General features: G+C 40.0%; 1 protein-coding gene across 1 annotated transcript in view; it reads right to left on the reverse strand.

Moving 5' to 3' along the window:
* Positions 1 to 6732: 6732 nt before the first annotated feature.
* Positions 6733 to 21327, reverse strand: part of CLSTN2 (calsyntenin 2) — a 491073-nt gene continuing 476478 nt past the window's right edge. The window contains exons 13-17 of the mRNA XM_063132243.1: positions 16666 to 16836; positions 15694 to 15839; positions 10421 to 10544; positions 9403 to 9587; positions 6733 to 7523 (exon numbers count right to left, since the gene is read on the reverse strand). Coding sequence (XP_062988313.1) covers positions 7314 to 7523; positions 9403 to 9587; positions 10421 to 10544; positions 15694 to 15839; positions 16666 to 16836 — 836 coding nt within the window. The 3' untranslated portion in view covers positions 6733 to 7313. The remainder of the gene's footprint in view (positions 7524 to 9402; positions 9588 to 10420; positions 10545 to 15693; positions 15840 to 16665; positions 16837 to 21327) is intronic.

The raw sequence follows: 21327 nt of genomic DNA on the forward strand, positions 1-21327 counted from the left end.
ACTACGGTTACCAGCTTCACAACTAGCCAAGGTATAAAACCATGGCTAGTTCATTTAATATTCTCACTTGTTCTGAAGCTGCCAGCTTGTAACCATCATTTCCCAGTTTACATAAAACAAGAACATATGGTTAGCTGAAGGTTTTCTGATTTAATTGCTTTTGCTGCAAAGGAAGGAACAAAGGGCTGTGTGCAAGTTGAACATTTAGTTTGAGTTAAATTTTTATAAGAATTCACCAAAACCACAACTTTCTCCATATTTGAGATGAAAAAAATGTACTTTAAAAAAAAAAATGGATGTGGAAGAAACCCAAACTAATAGATTTATCCAACCAGACCCAGCAATTTGAGAGCTTAGATCTTAAAAGTCTGGATTTGAATTCCTGTGTATTCAAACCTGGTTTTGGTACTGAATTAGGTTTGCCATCTCTATTTTCTGATAGGGTCCTCATTTTTAATAGCTATATGGCAGCAGGTACCACAATGTCCTCTCCATGTACATATTGGATTTGTGGTGCAAATGGGTGAGAATTTCAGTTCTGTTTGTTTTGGACAAGAATTCACCAAAATTCATGAATTTCTTCTTATTCCAGATGGAAAGAATTTAAGATTTAAGCTGTTCAAGTGCAAGAGAAAGCGAAACTGATAGATTCATCCATCCCTAGTGGGCAAAAGGCTTGTTCATTTTTTTGTGTATTTAGCATAATGAAACAAACCATGAAACAAAATGAAACAAAAGCATTTTGTTGCAGTTAAAATTGTGATCTTATGAATTTCAGTAGTGAGGATTCATATAATCAGTTAATGCAGTTATTCCTGACAGCAAGCATAGACCACTCATCATTAGAATCACCTATGGCATTAGAATCCATTTGGCATTTGAATAAGTATAAGGTGAAATATGTCAAATATAAGGTGAAATATATATGTGTGTAATTTAACAATACTAGATGTGTGTGTGTGTGTGTGTGTGTGTGTGTGTGTGTGTGTGCGTTTTACTTTGTATTCTGTTTGCAAACTCTATTCTCTAACCTTTCACAAGCTTTACAGACCATTTTACAATCCAGGTTGATACTTGCAAGTACCTTTAATTAAATTATTATTATTAGATACAATTCTGAACCTAACTTTGCAAAATCTTCATTGTTCCCTAATAGGACTGGTTCTACTTGGAAACTGTTGTGCCAGCAGCCCTTAAATCCTTGGTTCCCAGCATCTGGTGGAGATCCACAAACATGAAGCTACAGACCTACATTGATCAATGCAGCTAAATCTGGAGCCAAATATTAGCAAACAGCCTTAACTATAGAAGCTGTACTGGTAAAGCCTCTGATCTACCATCTCTTCCCCCCACTCCCCGCACATCTTTGTTCTGAGCACCCAAATCGACACCTTGCCTGCAATTGCCATCAACCTTCCTACTGTAAACTCTGATCTTTCGTTTATTCCTAAATCCTGCAATGTTTGTACAGCAAGAGACAAACTTCAGCTTGTTATATCCCCTCAATATGATTGCTTCATCCATGTGAATCATTTGCTCGTTATCTTTTAGTCAGCCAGCTTGATGAAATATCTACATTTGACCACTGCATACATAATCAAAGCATTTGTGAATTGAGACATGCACTTAGCATGCCTGATGCCTTCCATTACACATACAGGGACATTTCTGCTAATGCACACAAAGATTTTAGAGCCCCCAAAACAAGAACGCGCTAGCCAGTTTCAGTAGAGGACAGATGGGCATCACAGGAGGAACTGGAGTAGCTTTGGTCAACTGGAGTGTTTTTCCGAATAAATAAGCTGCATTCCCCTAAGAAACTGTGAATGGATGAAGGCCACTTTCTTCAGTCTGGAACCCAACCACGTGCAATTAACAGTTTAAAGCTAGCCTTCAAGATCTCATCTTTGAACATGACAATGGAAATATTCAAAAGTTAATCTGAATCAGTGAGAGGCTCACTGTCTGAAAATGTGGTAAGAACGTCTGGAGAGGTGGATTTCGCACACTTCTTGCAAATTATTCCCAGCCCTTGCTGACACATTCTAGATGACAATAATAGTTTCTCGTTATATGAAATATATCCCCTTAATCATTTTCATGAAAACGCCATGCAAACTATGTAGATGATGAAGATTTTTTTTTAAAGTGTTCTAGCAAGATTTTATAGTGTTCATAGAACACAATTTTGGAAAACCACCTTGGAGGGAGCATGGAATTTGACATCATTATCATCACTCATGTAAAATCTGGACATATTTACAATTCAGAAAATAAAGCAACTCACCTTTGTTCTTTCATATTGAACCAGCATAACCTGAATGGATTTGTTTCTAATAACTGAATATATATAATTAATAAATATAAATTATTAATGCTCACTCAAATGCACAGTGGTAGAAATTGACAGTGGAATTGTCTGTGCTGCCCTCTCATAAGTCTTGTGTGTTCAACCTGGCTTAATTATCTTTTCAGTTTCATTCATTTCCCCCCATTGGATTACTCTCCTGTATGGTCCCTTGAGGTATTCATTGTTCCATTTAAAATGGAAGGATTGTATTCCAATGCCAATGGCTTTAACAATTTAACTTGAGACTGTCCAGCCTACAGAAGCTAATTGATTACAAACTTCTGAATGTAAAAAACAAACAAAACAACAACAACAACCCCTCAATGGCCCTATGCATGAAGTTGGGAATCCCCATTCCCAGTTATGCAGTTATGGTGCATCCAAATGGTAATAATTTGGGGGACCCAGCATGCTGTTTCAGTACATCTGAACCTCAGAATTCAGAATTCATTGCTCACTTTGGCCCTGTATGACTTCCCATACATAGGAAAACCATAAGGTATGCTGCCCACAAGTTTGCATCTTCCAATAAGGACATCTTCCAATGTAACTTTTAACTTATGTATATTTTGTAAAGAGACAATCTGAAAGTCTAAAGTATGAACATGAGACACTTGTTGCCACCTTTAGAAAGTGGAAACTCGAGAGGGCCTTCTCAGTGGTGCCCCACCCAATTGTAGAAACCTTTCCCCACTGAGATCCACCTGGCACCAACGTTGTCATCCTTTCAGCACTAAATTAAGATTTTCCTCTTCTCCCATGTACTGGAGAGCATATATAGGACTTTTAACTAGCCCTCAGATGTTTATTGTTGAGTGGCTTAACTTGATTTGTATGTAAATGGTTTTTATCTTATGCTTTAAACTGACTTTTTAAGGTTTAAATCTTTTGTAAAACAACAACAACAACAAACCAAGACCTGAGACTACTGTTCAGTATAGAAATGTAATTAATAATAATATATTGAACACATGTTGTTTGATGTTGTTGTTTGTTGTATTGTAGATTTTGTGTGATTAATTTTGGTTATTGAAATCAACCTGGTATCTGGCAGGATGAAATATATATAGTCATGAGCAAACAAAGATTGACTGTAGTTAACTTGTTGAATGCACCAGATTGGCTGCTGCATAATGTTTGGTCACCCATACCTAAAAAAAAGATATTATAGAGCCGGAAAAAGTGCAGAAAAGGGCAACTAAAATGATTAAAGGGTTGAAGCATCTCCCCTAAATTACAATAGCAGGGATTGTTTAGCTTGGAAAAATGGAGGGCAAGGAGAGACAGGACAGAGGTGTATAAAATTATGCATGGTGTAAAGAATGTGGATAGGGAGACATTCTGCTCCCGCTCTCAAAACGCTAGAACACGGGGTCACCCCATGAAGTTGATTGCTGGGAGATTCAGGACAAATAAAAGGGAGTACTTCTTCACACAGTGCATAGTTAAATTATGGAATTCACTACCACAAAATGTAGTGATGGCCACCAATTTGGATGGCTTTAAAAGGGGGTTGGCTGGATAAATTCCTGGAGGAGAAAGCTGTCAATGGCTACTAGCCCTGATGGTTACGTGCTACCTCCAGAATCCTAGACAGTAAGCCTGTGTGCACTAGTTGCTGGGGAACATGGGTGAGAGGGTGCTGTTGCACCATGTCCTGCTTTGTTTGTCCCTAGTGGACAGCTGGTTGGCCACTGTGTGAACAGAGTGCTGGACTAGATGGACCCTCAGTCTGATCCAGCATGGCACTTTTTGTATTCTTATGTGAAATGGATATTTCCCAGAGGAGTGTGGATATTTCCCAGAGGATGAGCTACAAGCCTTCCACTTGGGACACTGCACGTCTATTTTAGTTCTATAGCACAAACTCAGAAATGCAAGAAGGTTAATATTCTTAATATTCTACAACAGAGGGATCAAACTGCAATGATGTGAATGAAGACCCCTGTTAAGGGGCAAACTAAGGGTGAAAGAAGGCATTTAATAGCATTTGCTGCAGTTCTCAATCAGCTAATTGTATACTAATCCTATTGGTGCTTTTGTAATCTCAGGAGAAGCTGTGTTTTTCATGTAGAACCTCTAAAATATGATGGAAAGAGAAAGTGGTGTAGTACTTAGGTTTAAATCCAATTTACATTTGATAGGAGTTAATTTCTTGCATCGTAACAGAACATTTTGCATGACCTGTTAAAAGAAACAAAACAATTTTAAAGACAGTTTTTTTCGTCCACCTTAATTTGAGGAGGAAATGGGGATATATTATAATATAGAAATTGTTTAATTTAGGACATTTTCATAGGTTACCAGGAATTAGGGGCAACCTCTCTCTCTCTCTCTCTCTCTCTCTCACACATGCATGCATGCACGCACGCACGCACGCACACAAACACAGCTTTTGTTGCTTCTGCTTTCATATGTTTCAGTCCTCATCCGTAGATATGAAAGATCTATAGGCTCCCAACTGGCTGGACAGCATCTGTACAACAGAGTAAATCATGTAATCACATGGACCTATGGCCCAATTGGTGTCCACCCAGGGAAGAGCCTTCAGTGTGATTGCCCCCTTTCTATGGAACTCCCTGCCTCTGAAGTTCAGGCAAGTGACAACACCGTCTTGTTTCCGGTGCCTCTTGGAAACATCTTTATTTAAAGAAGCCTTCCTTGGCTGACCAGGCACAGTTTTTATTGGAATTGATTAATAATAATAATAATAATAATAATAATAATAATAATAATAATAATAATTTTTAACATGGCATTTTATACTTTTACCTCATCTTGTATCTTTTATGGTTCACCACTCCAGAATCTGTCTAGATGTGGAGTGGTATGTAAATATTGTAAATAAATACCAAAACAAATAAATAGTGCTCGAAGTATGGCACAACTGCCTTAATGAGACAAAAGCAGTTACTCGGGCAGATTCTCTTCATCCCCACCTGGCTTCAAAATAGCACACCTGTCCTTGAACCCTAGAATGTTCATGGCTTTGTTCTTTGGCTGCCAAGTAGCAGGATATGGTTTGCTTCTTCCCTTTACATAAGTGGCTTTATAGCTTAGTGGTGAAACACATGCTTTGCACACAGAATATCCCAAGGTCAGTCCATGGTATCTCCAGTTAAAAGGATCGGGTAGCAGGTGTTAACTGTTAACCTTTTAACTGTCATCTACCTGAGAGATCCTTTGGAGAGCCACTGCTAGTCAAAGAAGACAACAGTGGGCTATATGGCCTGGTATAAGGTAGTTTCCTACGTACCATTTACTGGGAACTAAAATATATTCCTAGAGAAAAGAAAATAGCAGCAGAAACATTCTCCCTCTAAATCCACAAACTGCTCTAACCGCTGCTTTAAGGGTTGCTTTTATACACTGAAGTTTTCTTAACAGAAGGTGATGAAATGGCACTCCTACAAACCTCAGGTGAGATAAAAATCAAAATCAAACACAAAGATCTTTAGGAAAAATATTAAATTATAAATAAGATGCTACAAAATAACATTCTTCGCTTCTGCATCAAATGCCCTGGTTTGTGTATATTTAAAACATGCACAGCATCAGGTACTGCACTATTTGGCATTCATATTACTATAGACCCACAAAGAATGTCAAGGAAAAAATAACAATCCAACAAACCACACAGACTTGTCAATGTCTTATCAATATTCGGAATACAGTGGTTAGGAGAAAAAAATGCAAAACTATCTATATACTACTATTTTTCAAACTATGCTAGTTCTTTTTGCTTTTTAAGTTCTGTGTTTAATCATCTCCTGAAGTTTTGTTTTGTTGAAATAAAGGTTTTAGAAGAAAGGAATGCTGGTTTGAATTGAGATGAGATCCCTTTTGCCTGTAGCATTGCTTGTTAGGGTCTAGTCGTAAATCGAGTATATCAGATACCAATTCCAACTGCAATAATTAAGCTTTTTTTTAACATGCAGAAGGGCAAATTCTCCCCAAATCTCCATTTTTTGTTTAAAACTATACACATAGCACTTGTCTAAATCCCAGCCGAGCTCAGCTATGGAATAGTACTGTTACAAGATACTGCAACAAAGTAATGCTTTACAGCGCAGGTTACTCAGAATAGATTTTCTGTGAAGATCAGTAGCACAGGTCTTAGCCAAAGTAACATTTCAGTTGAACCTATTTTTCACATGAGATAACGCTGCTTAATCTGTATGGCAGAGGGCACCAGAAAATCATCAAAAGCAAAGGTTTCAGTTTATGGGATTTTACATAGCATTAGCTGAGTTTCAATAGGGGAACTGGACAAGAATTTTTCCCTGCAAGATTTGAACATTAACAGAGAAATGGATTATCCAATCCTAAACGCGCACGCACACGCGCACAAACACACACACACAATTTATTGTATTTTGAATCCATCTGGAGACGGCAATTAAGCACAAAGCAGAAAAGTGGGAAATGAGAAGACAATTTTTGCCCTTTGGTTGTAAGGAGAAGCACCTACAACTTTGTCTACCTCTAGAGAGGGTTTTTTTTAACCAGGCATAGAGTCAAATGAAACCCAGAAGGGTTTGTGTATGTTTGGACTCTCTCAGAAATCACTCTTACAAGCAAGCTGGACTGTCTCCTCTATGGACTGGTGAACAGGACATTTGCATATTCATATTTAGAAGGTAACAGGGGGTTCATGGAAGTGGAAGTAAGGAATAGATGGCGTCAGGTTGGTGGTGTTATTATGGGTGACACATTAATGGTTGTACCCTGTGCTTTACCTGGTGCCATTACCCATACACTAGGAAAAGAATAACTATCTGGAACAGTTTTGATACAACTACATCAAATTCAGGCAATGCAGCTGTATCATCTGTAGTCAATAGGGAGTTAAATCCTGTCAAATAATTCATAGATCCAAAGATGGGTTTGACTCAGTAGGATTGACTCAGAAATACACAGTATTGGTGTATACAAAAGGAGCAATAGAAGTAGGTAAGGGTTTCTAGTAAGGTAGTGTTGAATCATCCCACTCCAGCTGATCTTGCCTGGTTGCATTTTGTTTGTCTCCTTTATTCCCAATGGCTTCTTCCTCTTCCTCTTCTTCTTCCTCTTCTTCACTCTCATCTGACTCAGCACTGGTTGCATCTTCATCTTCTATATCCTCTTCCTCCTCATCAGTTTCTTCTTCTACATGACGAGGTTCTTCATATTTCTATACAGTGCAGAAACACAAAAAGGAGCTACTGATAAGAGAAAACACACTTCTTCTTATTTACTGTACATTTAAATGCTAAATAGAAAATGGGGAAATAACTAGAAAACCTGAAGCTTCCTAAACAGATAGCTCCTTTGCTTGAATAGAATTCTGCCATCAAAGGCTTCAATATAAAGTTGTCATTTGACAGCAGCTATAAACTGACTAGGAATATGCTGGAGCATAAGGGAGACATATCTATCCTGTGATAAGTGAAAGTGATGTCCATTGGAAAATGAAGAAAGCTAAAGGATGAAACTATGCAACTATACAGATAATTGAGATGTCATTCAATCACATATGAACCGAAGTCTCTCTGCAGGATGCAATTAAATCATTAAGTAAAGCCATCCAAATGAATGACATCTACCAATACTTGATTCACAGGGAACTTCTAATCATTACGTGTGTGTGTGTGTGTGTGTGTTTGTGTGTGTGTGTGTGTATGTGTGCAGTATGTATATATACAGCAATAATACATAACCATCAGACTCAAAGTGAAAAAATGTAAAATTATGAGCAGTGAAAATGTAATATGCCCTTGCAGGATTATCAAACAAGGGTCCTCTCTTTAACATTAATATGAAATAACTGTCATATTTACATATATCTTTACTGACAATAATCAGGTTTTGTGTCTTTGTAAATAAGGACTAAACCACATTGTGATTGGAACAGCATCCCTATGTCCATCCTGTTAACATAAAAAGTGGGAGGGTGTCTTGCTTTGCTAGTACAAGGAGTTTGTGGGAGATGGGTATTGAACCTTCTGCCCTGTCCTACATCCCCCATGGCTTTTTGCTCTATGTGCTGTGCCCTCTTCCAAGCTATGATAACAGAAGCAGAATTGGGGTGGGGGGGATTGAGAAAATATCCTGGAAAAACAAACTTGGGGGAAGTAAGGCATGGAGAGAGAGTGAAGCAGGTCCTCCACCCACCTTTTTATATGAGAATGGAGCAGGCATATGAAAATAAATGTATGTCCATCAGTATAGATTGGCCCTTAATCTTGTCTAATAAGCAGAAAAGGCTTGAGAAACTGTCTTCCATCCATTGGAAGTTCTCTCATTTATGATTGTTGATATATCAGAAACCCCAAGCTCTGTATGGTTTGCAGAAGGTCTAAAAGGAGTGTATAGGCACTCCATATGAACTGGAACCTGGGCTGTGTAGGGTTGCACAATCCCTGAGAGGGGGGTTCTCAGCCCCCAGGACCCTGTTTGCCAAGCTGCTGCAGTTACCAAACCCTGCTTGCTCAACTGTTGCATGGTCTCCAAGGGACCATCATTCACCCAACCCCTCAACAAGCTACCATTTTGTGAAAAAATGGCACCGGTTTCCCCCCCCCCCATAAATGTAATGTTATGTACACAGTTGTAAAGGCCACCATTCACACAACATTATATTTTTATGGAAAAACCTGAGCTGCCATTTTTTATTTTTTATTTTTTTGTAAAATGGTGGCTCACTGAGGAGTCAGGCAGCTACCAGGCACTTGTTGGGGTGGCTCATCCAGGAGCTGAACAGGGGTGGCCAGAAGGTGGTGGCTCGGTGAGTGCCCAACGGCACGGAGCAAGGCAGGTCTGTCCATCAGTAATCACCTGTTGTACAGGTGATATACAGATATCTCTTTCAGAACTTCCATTGAACACACCAAGGTTGGGAAGAAGGGCCTCCAGACAAGCTGACATAAAGGATGGTGTAAGTGGATGCAGTCCTGCTCCCTGCCCCCATGCATTTAGTGACTGACCAAAATCTGAAAAGGGCTGTTGTATGAGACACAACTGAAAATGCCAAATCCCACAAATGTGTAGGGCTACATGAATTTGCTACTTACTTCCATAGGGTTGACAGTGATAGTTAGGGCTGAATCATCCCAGTCCATTTCATTTTCTTTACTGCTTTCATTTTCCTTTGAGCTGTGATGGTAAACTGACCGAATTCTGTATACTCCCAGAGCTATGATGAAGACTAGGATACTGACACAGGTTATTATGACAACAGTAGCCACACTTGGAAGTACTGAAAGGAAATAAAAATGTGGTGACTTAACATATCCTTCCTGTACCATTTATACAGGTACATATGCATGTTAGCTGAAACATATGCTGTTATATTCATTATAATTATAGTAATTTCCTACATACATAATGTGTTCTACTTTTACCACATGTCTTATCTTAGTGTGATTGTTTCTGCTGGTGAAAGCCATGGCAACAAAAATCAAAAACAAAAGACATCACAGCCAGATGTCCCTCCATGTAGTTCCACTGTGTGGAGTGAGTGGGGTAGGGGGTGGGGAGTAGTTTCACCTAGAGGCAAGGTTATACATTTGAGTTGCCTTTTGTGCATGGAACATCTTCCCAATATTCCTAAAATTGTACCAACTCTAAAGCCCCGTGCACTCAGACTTTTTATCAAATGGTGAGCTGGGACTGAGGCCTGCCATCTAGCTCCGTCCTTGGCACGTACATCTGCAGGTACAGACACTGGGCAAGTCAATGCCAAGGATTGGTGCTAGTTGTTGCATGTGACATGAGGGGTGGGGCTAGTTGGTACTGCCCTGCTCTGTTACTGCATTAGAAGAGGCTTCTCCCTCACACTTTTTACAGAACTAAAAGAAAATAAAGGAAAATGGGTTGTTCAGTGACTATTCCCCATGACAGGTTGATGTATGTAATGTGCAGAGGCAGCAGTCCTCTGAATGACAGATGTTGGAGACAAATAACAGGGGAAAGCCATCATCTTCTCATCCTGCTTGTGAAAACCAAATGACATTTGGCTGGCTGCAGCCAGAAACAGAATGCTGATCTGACCCAGCAAAGCAATTCTTATCTTCTTAGTACACTTAATACCTGAGCCATGAATATTGTTTCGGCTTTCCTCTGGGTGATGGATAGATTGGAGAAACTGTGGCTGTATTACCATATGATTTACATATTCCATGATATTAGAGTTGGAGTTATGTAGAATATTAACCTAGAAATAAAGAAAAAGAGGATTAATATTACAGATGAGAAGGCATTCCAAAGCATGCCTTTCACTCTACGTCTAAAATTCTACTAGAAAAGTATCCATCAGATAGACATTGTATCGGTTTGCTTCTTCAGAACTTCCTTTGGGTGAAGGCAGTTAATTCAGGGTTTGAGATGGAGCTCCACCCACAAAGACTCCCCTGCCCCCCAAAGAGTGCCTTTTGGAGGAGGGAATTGTTCATTCAGAGGAAGAGGTTCTGAAAACAACAGGTTGTCAGTAGTATGGCATCAGCACTTGATTTCCGGAGGGGGGGGGGGTGGACTTTGAAAATGTTGCCATAGCCATGGGAACAATCGATCTCAGGGAAGGATTCAACAATAAAAACAATCCATTATACTCACCCACAATATAGAATCAGCATCAATAATGTTAGCAACCAAATAAAAACCAAGCCACAGTCAATAGCCATGTCTTAACTTGGCACCAAAATGAGACCAGCTCCCTGTGCTAGATCTTATCAGACAAGTTATCAGGCAAGGCTTAAGCCTATACATACTGAGATGGACCAATTCAAGTGTCTTGTCCACTTCCTCAGGCTTCAACAATTGAAACTAATTCTAAAAAACTCCTCAGTAGATGGTGCTCTGAACATCTCTCCAGATACTGCCACAACCATGGCATTAAGATCTGAGTGATTTTAGTTTACTTTTTCTATTTCTGAAAACCTTGGGCTTCCTCCCTCTTGTGCATGGATGGTACTGTTTTGACTACATGGGGAGTGGAACTCAAAGAATTGAGTTCACTATTGGGGGTGGCCCAGTCGGGAACTGGGACACCCACAATAGTGGGTGGTTGGGAACATCATAAAGGCAAAAAGCCAGTTTTGGGGGCATAGCTAAGCTCCTCATTCTCTCATCTGCCTCAATTTTAGGCTGGGTTATAGGAAAAAAGAGCACTCTAGAAATCAGGTTGGGGAGTAATGATGGGTGAAAGACAAGCAGAGAAGAGTGCTGGAGTAGCAATCATGTTCCAGTGTGAAACAGAGGTGCCATTAAAGCAAAATACGATGGCACTGAATGTTAGGCGCAATTGACTACCAGTTAAGATCTCATTACACCGAATAAAGCATAGATATCAGAAGGAAATGAGATATGAATGACGTGTGTATTACTCTGAAGTCTACAGGCAGGCTCTCCCAATGAAGGGAAAGGAAATTCCAGTTGGTACCTTCCTGTATCAAGTGCAGTGAGCACTTAGGGCTTTTCTAAATTAACAAATTATAGCACACTTGTCACTGGTCACTCACAGAAGATTGCAGGTCAATTACATGATGTCATCAACAGCCAAGGTGTCTCCTGTGCTGTCCCCCCCATCCCGCTGTCAGAAAACACAGAGATAATCAGCTTTCTTTTTTAAAAAATCTGCAAAATCTGCCCTATGTAAAGGTGGCATTACACTATAATTCCATCATTAGACGGTGCTGTTTTATTGAGCAGAATGGTGTACGCAGAGATAGGAAGTATTCAGTTGAAACTATGTGGCCGCTGGTGTAATTGAGCCGATTACAATCCCAGAACAAACACGGAAGCAGAAAGCCCTGCTTAAGGCAGTGGGTTTTTTCTTTTTCTTTTTTTTTAATGTAGTAAGTCTCTTAGTAAAACTGATTGAAATGTTGTTTTATCCAGAGAAAGGATGAAAGAAAGATTTAAAAAGAGAGAGAATGGACTGATGATAAGAGAGGGCAGTTGCAATTTTAGTTCTGCCTTCTCACTGTTTTCTATCCCTTCCATCTGCCTGCTCTTATCCCTCCTCAATTCCTCTCACACACTGGATAATGTCTCTGACAAGGGCTGCCACAGTCAGCAGCTGTTGCTCTTGAAGAGAGAAGCTATCTACATTGAGAGTGGCAAGTTAAGGGACAGAGAGGTGTAAAGAACAATATTGGGTAGGAAGGTTTAGTATTCACAAGACAAGCACTTGATAGGCTTCAGATTTTGAACAGTTATGGATGAAGAAAAGCTGATTATAGATGTAGTAGTATCTGATTATTATTATTATTTTAAAATAACAATTGTCTAAAACAAGATTTCATAAAAAATACCATTTCTGTGATTCCAAGATGCCTCAGATGCATCATGTATAAGCAAAAGTAACCAAGCACCTGCATTCCTTGTAAATAGCACCCCTCCAAGTCTAGATGGGATCCTCACCTCTCTCCCTCTAGTAAGTAAAGTAGGGTGCAGTGAGTGTACCATCTAGGTCTCAATGGTCACAGGCTAGGTGGAGGCCTTTAGGACATAGGGATGGGTGATTAGTTCATTTCAGTTTGTTTGCTATTTACTGTTTTACTCTGTACAGCACCATGTACATTGATGGTGCTATATAAATAAATAAATAAATAATAATAATAATAATAATAATAATAATAATAATATTTTTATTGATTTTCAAGGAAGAACAAATACAATAAAGACACAGAGTAAAAGAAAACATTCAACAACAATACAAATGTTTCCACAACACCACTATAAAAAGCATGGGTGTTCATACCTCCAATAAGTACTCATTAAATATAGAAATCTTAAAGAAATCTATACTTTTTGGTACAGAAAAAGATGCAGGTTAACTTAGAACCTCTGACCAAAAGGATTCCTGAGTCATTGGAGGCCTAGGTTCACCAGGATTCATATTCAGACAGGGAAAAAGTAAGATTTTAAAAAAATGAATGTGAGAGAAAACAAAACCAAGAGATTCATCCATGTCCAGGGTTTTTATTGCTTTAGCTCTTAAAAAACTGGGTTTGAATCCTTGTATATTCAATCATGTTTATAGTAATGAATTAGGGTTGCCACCTTTCTTTCTTTCTTTCTTTCTTTCTTTCTTTCTTTCTTTCTTTCCTTTTATAGGTTCCAGGATAGCAGGTAGATACAACATGCTGGGGATAACTGTGCTTGTTGAATTTGGCCAGTGCAAATGGGTGAGGATTTTGTTTATAATTGGTTCAGGAATAGAGAAGTGCATGAGTTTACATTAAAATGTGAATCAAATAAATTTCTCTCCCATTAGGGTGACCATATTTTGGTCATGAGAGTTTTTTTCTAAGAAGGACCCTTCACCGCTCATGATGTGGAACTCTGAGAAAAAGACCTCTGGCCCATTCTGTTTTGTCCTGTGGGCTGCTTTGTCTGACCTCTCCTTTTCTACATTTAGATTTGTGGATACCTCACCTCTGCTGAGCTCCAGGTGCCTGACTGCCCATGAAATCTGCAACAGGAAGGTGCCCTGCTCACCCAGCATGTCTTAGCTAAAAACGCAAGTTGCTCTTCATGCCAAGGGCTGAAACTGCACAAGGTGCAAGACCCCAAAGAGGAGAGTTGACAACATGAGTATGAAGGGTATGGCTCCAGTGAGCTTTTATTTATTTATTTATTTTAAAAACCACACACCTTGAACTTTAAAAATTCCGAAAAATCAACAGATGAATGGATCTACTTCAAAATTGGCATGGCTAAAGCCCTACCTAAGAGCTATCATGTTGCCAAGTTTCATCTCTTCAGCTTTAAACAATAACAGAGTAGTACACATTTCCGTTAATTCCCACTGACTAATTCCCATTTGTTTTAATTCCAATTGGGTGGGGAGGATGGGGAAATGTGTTTTTTTCTTCAAATTTCATAATCCTCCCCCCCACACACCAGAAGTGCTCACAAACATTATGCCATGGTGTGTCTTTAACTACATTACAATTCAACAATTTGAATTGACAGCACAATAGCTAGTCTATGCATTGGATTTAAACACAACAAAGGCTAAATTGGCATGGAAGGTCATTAAAAATGGTCAGATTCATAGCTTATAGAAACCACAAGATTGGGGTGTTTAACATGTTATGTCTGATTATGCAGTGGAAACCACTTGCCATTCATACTGCAATGAAGACTCATTTCCGTTGACAATAAATTTAATCTATAAGGGGAAAATAACCTTGTAACTGGTGCTGGAGTTGAGCAAGGTGTTTAAAACAGGATTGTATGTAAGAATAAAAGGGACAGAAGGCTTGATGGCTCATGACTTTAGAGCCATCTGCAACATTTCATATAGTTATTGCAGAAGCAGCAGCCAGGCTCCACCTCATTAGCTTAAGACACAATCTGCAAAGTGTCTACTGCATAGAGTTATGTACTTGGCACATACGAGAATCAAGCACCAGAGTGTGCTAATCATCAGGTCAACAAAAGCAAAACTTTCTAAAGTAAATCCTTTTTCTTTTCTTATTTTAATAAACACATCGAGCAAAAAAAAATCCAGGCTGTTTTCACCTTGTAGTTTAAAAGCAAACTATGTTTAATTAGTAGTAACTATGGATTGCATTCATAAATACCAATGCAAACCTTTTGTGCAATGTTGAACCATAGTTATGTTATTGGGGAATATATTTATTATTTATTTATTTATTTATTTAAAACATTTATATCCCACCCTATATCAGTAAGATCTCAGGGCAGCATACAGATTAAAGCTTACAGTATAAAACAGTAAAAGTACACAGCTAAAAACAAATTAAACCATAAACCAAGTTAAAACAATATATAATTTAAAAGCAGTAAAACTATTAAAACAGTTAAAACAATGTGCCAACTTAGTGAATTCAACCATTAAAAGCTTTGTTAAAAAGCCATGTTTTCACTTGGTGCCGGAATAAAATCAGCGTTGGTGCCAGTCGGGCCTCCAAGGGGAGGGCATTCCACAGTCGGGGTGCCAAAACAGAGAAAGCCCTCTCCCTTGTCCCATCATAGTGAATGTATTGTGTTGGTGGGATGCGGAGAAGGGCTCATCCAACAGATCTCAAGTCTCCTAAGCTGGGGGAGGAGAAAGGTGCGAGGGTGTGACAGGCTATTAGGCAGTGTTGCATCAGAACTGGACCCAGGGAATGCATTGAAGGTGAGGGTTCTAAATATGAAAGGAAGGAAGGAAGGAAGGAAGGAAGGAAGGAAGGAAGGAAGGAAGGAAGGAAGGAATAACCTACTAACTTAAGTGGAAATTTAGTATACATAAAGAGATGCAAACACCAACTGTCTAGTAGATAAGGAGAACATAGGAATTCCTTTTCTGATGTAGAAAGAATTATCAATATGGTTTTAACACGACTTACCTCTACATTGAATTCATTGCTGGTGTAGCGCCCATTGAGCTCTGAACATTTGATTCTAAATTTTCTATCAAAAATGGAAGATGTGTGCCAATTACGATAGTGAACCTGTCGCAAGACCTGTTCATAGTTTCTCATTGTGTCCACACCTGAAGCAGTAACACAGTGTCAATAAATAAAGGTAAATGCACGGGGGAAACACCATAGCCACAAAAGAGAAATTGTCATGCGCTTGTGGCGCATAACACAGATTTAAGAAGATGAATTTCAAAATACGACATTAAAATCTTGTGGCTCAGATGACAGTAAATAAGAGCAACCCTATATGTTTGGGAACTATAATGGAAATAAACGCACACATCATCACCACATAAATGGACACATTGTTCTAGAAAAAAACATTTTCAACACACTGGTCCAATAATGATAGTTTCACAAGAAGCACCTGGGTTTCCCAAATTGCACAATGAGATCGTAATCAACCTACATTCTACATGTTAATGTTTTGAACCAGCGAATATGATGCCAACTATTTTCTAGTGCAGGAAAGAATATATCATTCAACATGTGGAGAGCAGAAGCAATGCCTCTGGTTGACAAAAATGGCATTCATCTTTAGGGTTGCATCTGTTCATAGGAAAATGACCCACCCACAAGATTATTACTTTGGATTTTTTAAAAAATACAGGTCTGGTCTAAGGAAAAACATAAAGAATCTGAATATTTACTTTTGGAAATCAGCAATAACCACAGATTCATATTAAAGGGAAGGAAGATTCTTCTCTATCCAGCACAACCTTCAGAAAACAAATACTCATTCAATGGATTTGGGGCTCTCTCATGTGCAACATGCTTAAAGAATTTTACGTTTCCCCCTTAAGCATCAGGATACACCTCCTGAAGCACAGCCTAGCCATTTAATTTTAAACTTATGAACATATTGAAATGAAAGAAGATGATAAAAATGAACCATACCATATATTGAATAGCCTGCTGTGGAGTTTGTAGCATCTAAGTGTTTTCCTTGAAGTTCTTTTCGATCTAATTCCAAACACTCTTGCCTGGGGTCCAGTTCTGCCCCAATAACCAAAATGTCACAAAAATCCAAGTTGTGGTGCATTTCTTCTAACATAACTGGCTTATGAACTAAGGACAGGAAAAGAAAGAGACTCAAAAGAACCTCATTTTAAAAGGAAGCTATGATGATACTGTGCATTGTGCAGCTAAGCTACCACTTTTCTATAAGATAATTCTTGAATGACTTAGGCCTTAGCTAGACCTAAGGTTTATCCCGGGATCGTCCCGGGGTCATCCTTGCCTGCTCCCGGGATCCCCTGTGTGTCATTTACATGAACAGGGATGACCCCGGGACGATCCTGGGATAAACCTTAGGTCTAGCTAAGGCCTTAGTATATTTGAAATGTATCCTACAGTAATAAAACTAAAGTAAGTGACACTCTACTGACTGCGACATAAAATGCTAAGACAATTGTAAGATACTCTATGGCACAATATATGCAAGTATCTCGGATATACAAAATTGAAAATTAATCTTACAAACCTAATTACATATTGATAATTTTGCTGTTCAGTTGTCAATGTGTATCTACACCAACTGAACAATGCAAAATGCAGTACGTTGGTACACATAAGCAAGGAATTGTGAACTTGAGCAAGCTCTCTGTGTATGATAAATTCCAAACTCCATATAGGGCAATATCTTTATTAAGCCAACTCAAGGTCCCCAAAATGTGCAACCTTTTGAAATCTCCAGATCTCTTTCTCAAGCAAGACATAAAAAAAAAAAAACAGGTGGAGGGAAATGGAGGGGGAAAAGCTGACTTGATGTTCAATTCATGAAGCCTGCATGGTCAGAATCTTAAGATAAAATGTGTTAAGAAACTGCAGACAGTCAAATTAGGCTTTTCTGTATGATAGTACATCTTGCATTTGCATTCTGGCTTAAAGAATTAGAGGAGATCCTGTACCATCTGTTTGTGGAACTACATAACCATTAATGGCAACACTTGTAAAACCTGAAATGCAAATTCTCTCTTCTTCATTATGGAGAATAACAACTATCTTGTCACAGAAGAAAAAGCTTGCAAATTTTGTACTTAATTCTCTGGTCCACTTGGCATCAAGAAGATGGAAAATTGACTTTAACTCCCTCTCTCTCTCATGGGATACATTTTTAAAAAGGGAATTTCTTTTGTAGGAACTTCTACTGTTTCTAAGGGCTGATCAAAATGTTACAGCTTCACATAAGATTACTGAAAAAACCCATCAGCATAGTAGTTTTAGGGTGATCAGGTGCACCAGGAAACCCCAGAGAACTCTGTAAAAACGGAGGTCTCTGGGGCAACCGGGAATGGCTCCCAGTTCACCGGGGGAAAGGGCTGGAAGATGCATTCCTGGACTTCCAGGAATGTGTCTTCTAGCCCTGCAACCCCCAGCGCCAATCTCTGCACAGAAGCAGCAGCTAGTGCGGCGGGAGCAGCAGCAGCGGGCGGCATGGAGGATGACAACCAGCACCAGCAGCACCAACAGGAAGGTAGGTGGCCAGCAGCATGGCCATCTTCCGCCATGGGCCGCGAGTGGCTCAGTTGTCCAGCCTGGGCAGCTGGGGCCTGGGCCAGCAGTGCAGCCATCCTCCACCTCCTCAGCTGCGTGGCTTGGGTGGCTCCATTTTCACTGCCCAGCCTGGGTGGCTGGCCCTTCCTCCACCCCAACCACAGCTGCAGGCGGCTTTGATTTTACAGCTGGGCATGGACCAGCAGCATGGCCATCCTTCACCCAATCCTCAGCTGCGAAGCAGCTCGAATTTTGTTGTCCAGGCCAGGCGGCTGGGCCTGGGCCATCCTCTGCTGCCCCATCCTCAGTTGTCAGGCATGGGCAGCTCAGTTTGGGGGCCTGCCCAGGCCTGCAGCATAGCCCTTTGTTTATGTCCAGCAGCAACTGTGTAAGTTGGCTGCTTGGTGGGTGTGATAATGATGTTGTTGATGGTGATAATGATAATGGATGATGGTGATATAATGATGATGATAATGGATGATGGTGATAATGGTCAGGGTGATAACGATAATGGATGATGAGAGTGATATACTGATGATGATAATGGATCATGGTGATAATGATAATGGATGGTGATGGTGGTAATGGATGGTGGTAATGATAATAGATGATGGTGATGATAATGATGGTGGTAACGATAATGGATGATGATTAGACATGTGACCAAGGGCATGCCCTCTTGGGGGCCAGACATGTCAAATTGGCCCCACCTTGGGGGTGGGCATGTTGGGGTGGCCACGCCTCCTTGAGGGTGGCCACATTGTCCTCCTTTTTGGTTTCCAAAATATGGTCACCCTAGGTAGTTCTTACGCTCTGGGTAAACATTTAAAATCTCTCTGTGATCTCTGTTGTTCGAATTGCATGCAGCGTCTGCAAGCAAGGCCTGAACATTCCTGGCAGCAATGGTGCTGAAGTACAGAAGCTGCATGAGATTCGATGCTGAGGATTGTTTATGTGCATGCAGTGCAACCATAGGGAAAAGCTTCTCAGCCATCTCAGTGTGGAAGCTGTAATGTTTAAATTGGCTCCAAGGGTACTAGCATAAACAAAACTGGTCCTAGAGATAAGAAGTGTAGACAAACCATCACCATGTCCTAATTGCTCTAACTGTTTGCATGCTCCCTGAGAAGTAATCTTTGATCAGTTTTAGATTGAAGAATGAGTCTTGCTTGCACTAATTTGTCATTTGCCTTTTAATCTTTTAAATGTTTTAATATAGATGGTTTAATTATATTTTTAATTTTTGTATATTTTTATTTATATGTTTCAATTGTGTATGTTTTAATTTTCTTTCTTTAGTACATTTTTATACTGCCCAATAGCTGAGGCTCTCTGGGCAGTGCACAATTAAAACCATGAAATACAATAAGTATCCAATAAATTTAAAACATTAAAAGTTTAAGAATACAATATAAAATCAGATAAGTTGCAGTCCAGGGAAAGCCTGTGTGAAAAGGTATGTTTTCAAGAGGGGTTCAAAGGATGGTACAATTTCTGCCGCCCAAACTGCATGAAGGAGGATTTTCCAGAGGGTGGGTGCTGCTACAGAGAAGGCCTGCCCTCGAGGTTCTTCATGGTGACATTGCATTCATTTCAGAATGGTCAGCAAGACCTCCTCTGATGATTGTAACTGTTGTCTGTTGTATATAAGGGAAGGTGGTCAACTAGGTATGCTGGTCTGAAGTTGTTTAGGGCTTTACAGGATAACAACATAACCTTGTATGGGGCACGGCTCTTTACACAGATTTTGTATGAACATAGCTAGCTGCAGTTTCTGAAACATGCAAATGGGTAGCACCACATATAGCGAATTACAGTCGTCTAATTGTGAGGTTACCAGTGCATGTATGACTGTGGTTAGGCTATCCAGGAATGGGAGTAGCTGGTGTATCAACCAAAGTTAATAATGGGTGCTCCAGGCCACTGAGGTCACCTGGGTCTCCAGTGACAAAGATGGATCCAGGAGCATCCCCAAACTATGGACCTGCTCCTTCAGAGGGAGTGCAACCCCTTCCAGAACAGGAGAACACTAGTGCTGGGCCAAATCCTGCCCCCTATTTTCAGGAACTTTCTCTCTCCCTGTGAAAGATGAATTGTTTTTTCTGCCTCTTTCACAGGGAGGGGGGAATTCAGATAATTTTCTCCCTGAGGAGGGGGGGAAAGTTTCCACATATCTTTTTTAAGTGTAGCCGATTGCTGAGGGACCTTCTTCTTATTTCCCCTCCCCAAAAAAAATAACACTCCCCTTCCCTTGGCATTTGGTGAAGCCCAGCAGTTCTTAGTGAATGCCTATTGGAGACCATGTGACCCCACCCTCTCCAAGAAGCATTTAGGAAGAACTCCTGGGCTCCTGAAAATTCCAGGGGTGTTTTAAAAATAAATAAAAAGAAAGAAGACCCCTCAACAACTGGCTACATTTAAATATATATGTAGAAACCCTGTCCCCCTCCCCAAGGAGAAAATTATCTGAAATTCTCACCTCTCCCAGCCTCTTTGGCCTGAGTTTTCATCTCCCCCACCAGAAATGCCAAAAATGGAATGGTCAAAAATTTTGGCACAGCACTTGCGAACACCCTAGTTCTCAGACCTGGGAACCACCAACCCTCAAGGTCTCTGTTTATCAGGATCCAATTTCAGTTTATTGGCCCTCATCCAGGCCATGACTGTATCCAAGCACTGGTTCAGAAAGTGCATGACCTCTCTCGATTCAGATGTCACAGAGAAATAGAGCTGGGTGTCATCAACATATTGGTTACACCATGCCCCAAATCTCCTGATGACCACTCCCAATGGCTTCATATCGATTTTAAATAACATTGGGAACAAGATGGTGCCCTGTACTTCACAGTTCAGCTTCCATGAAGTTGAAGTACAGTAACCAAATGCTATTTACTGGAATCAACCCTGCAGGTAGGAGTTGAATGACTGTAAAACAGTGCCTCCAACTTCCATCTCATGAAGGTGGTCCAAGAGGATGCTGTGGTCAAAGGTATCAGAGGCCTTTCAGAGATCAAGAAGAATTAATAGGGTCATACTTCCCCTGCCTCTCTCCCAAAGAAGGTC

The sequence above is a fragment of the Elgaria multicarinata genome, chromosome 8, assembly GCF_023053635.1.
Source record: "Elgaria multicarinata webbii isolate HBS135686 ecotype San Diego chromosome 8, rElgMul1.1.pri, whole genome shotgun sequence".
In the NCBI taxonomy this organism is placed as follows: Eukaryota; Metazoa; Chordata; class Lepidosauria; order Squamata; family Anguidae; genus Elgaria; species Elgaria multicarinata.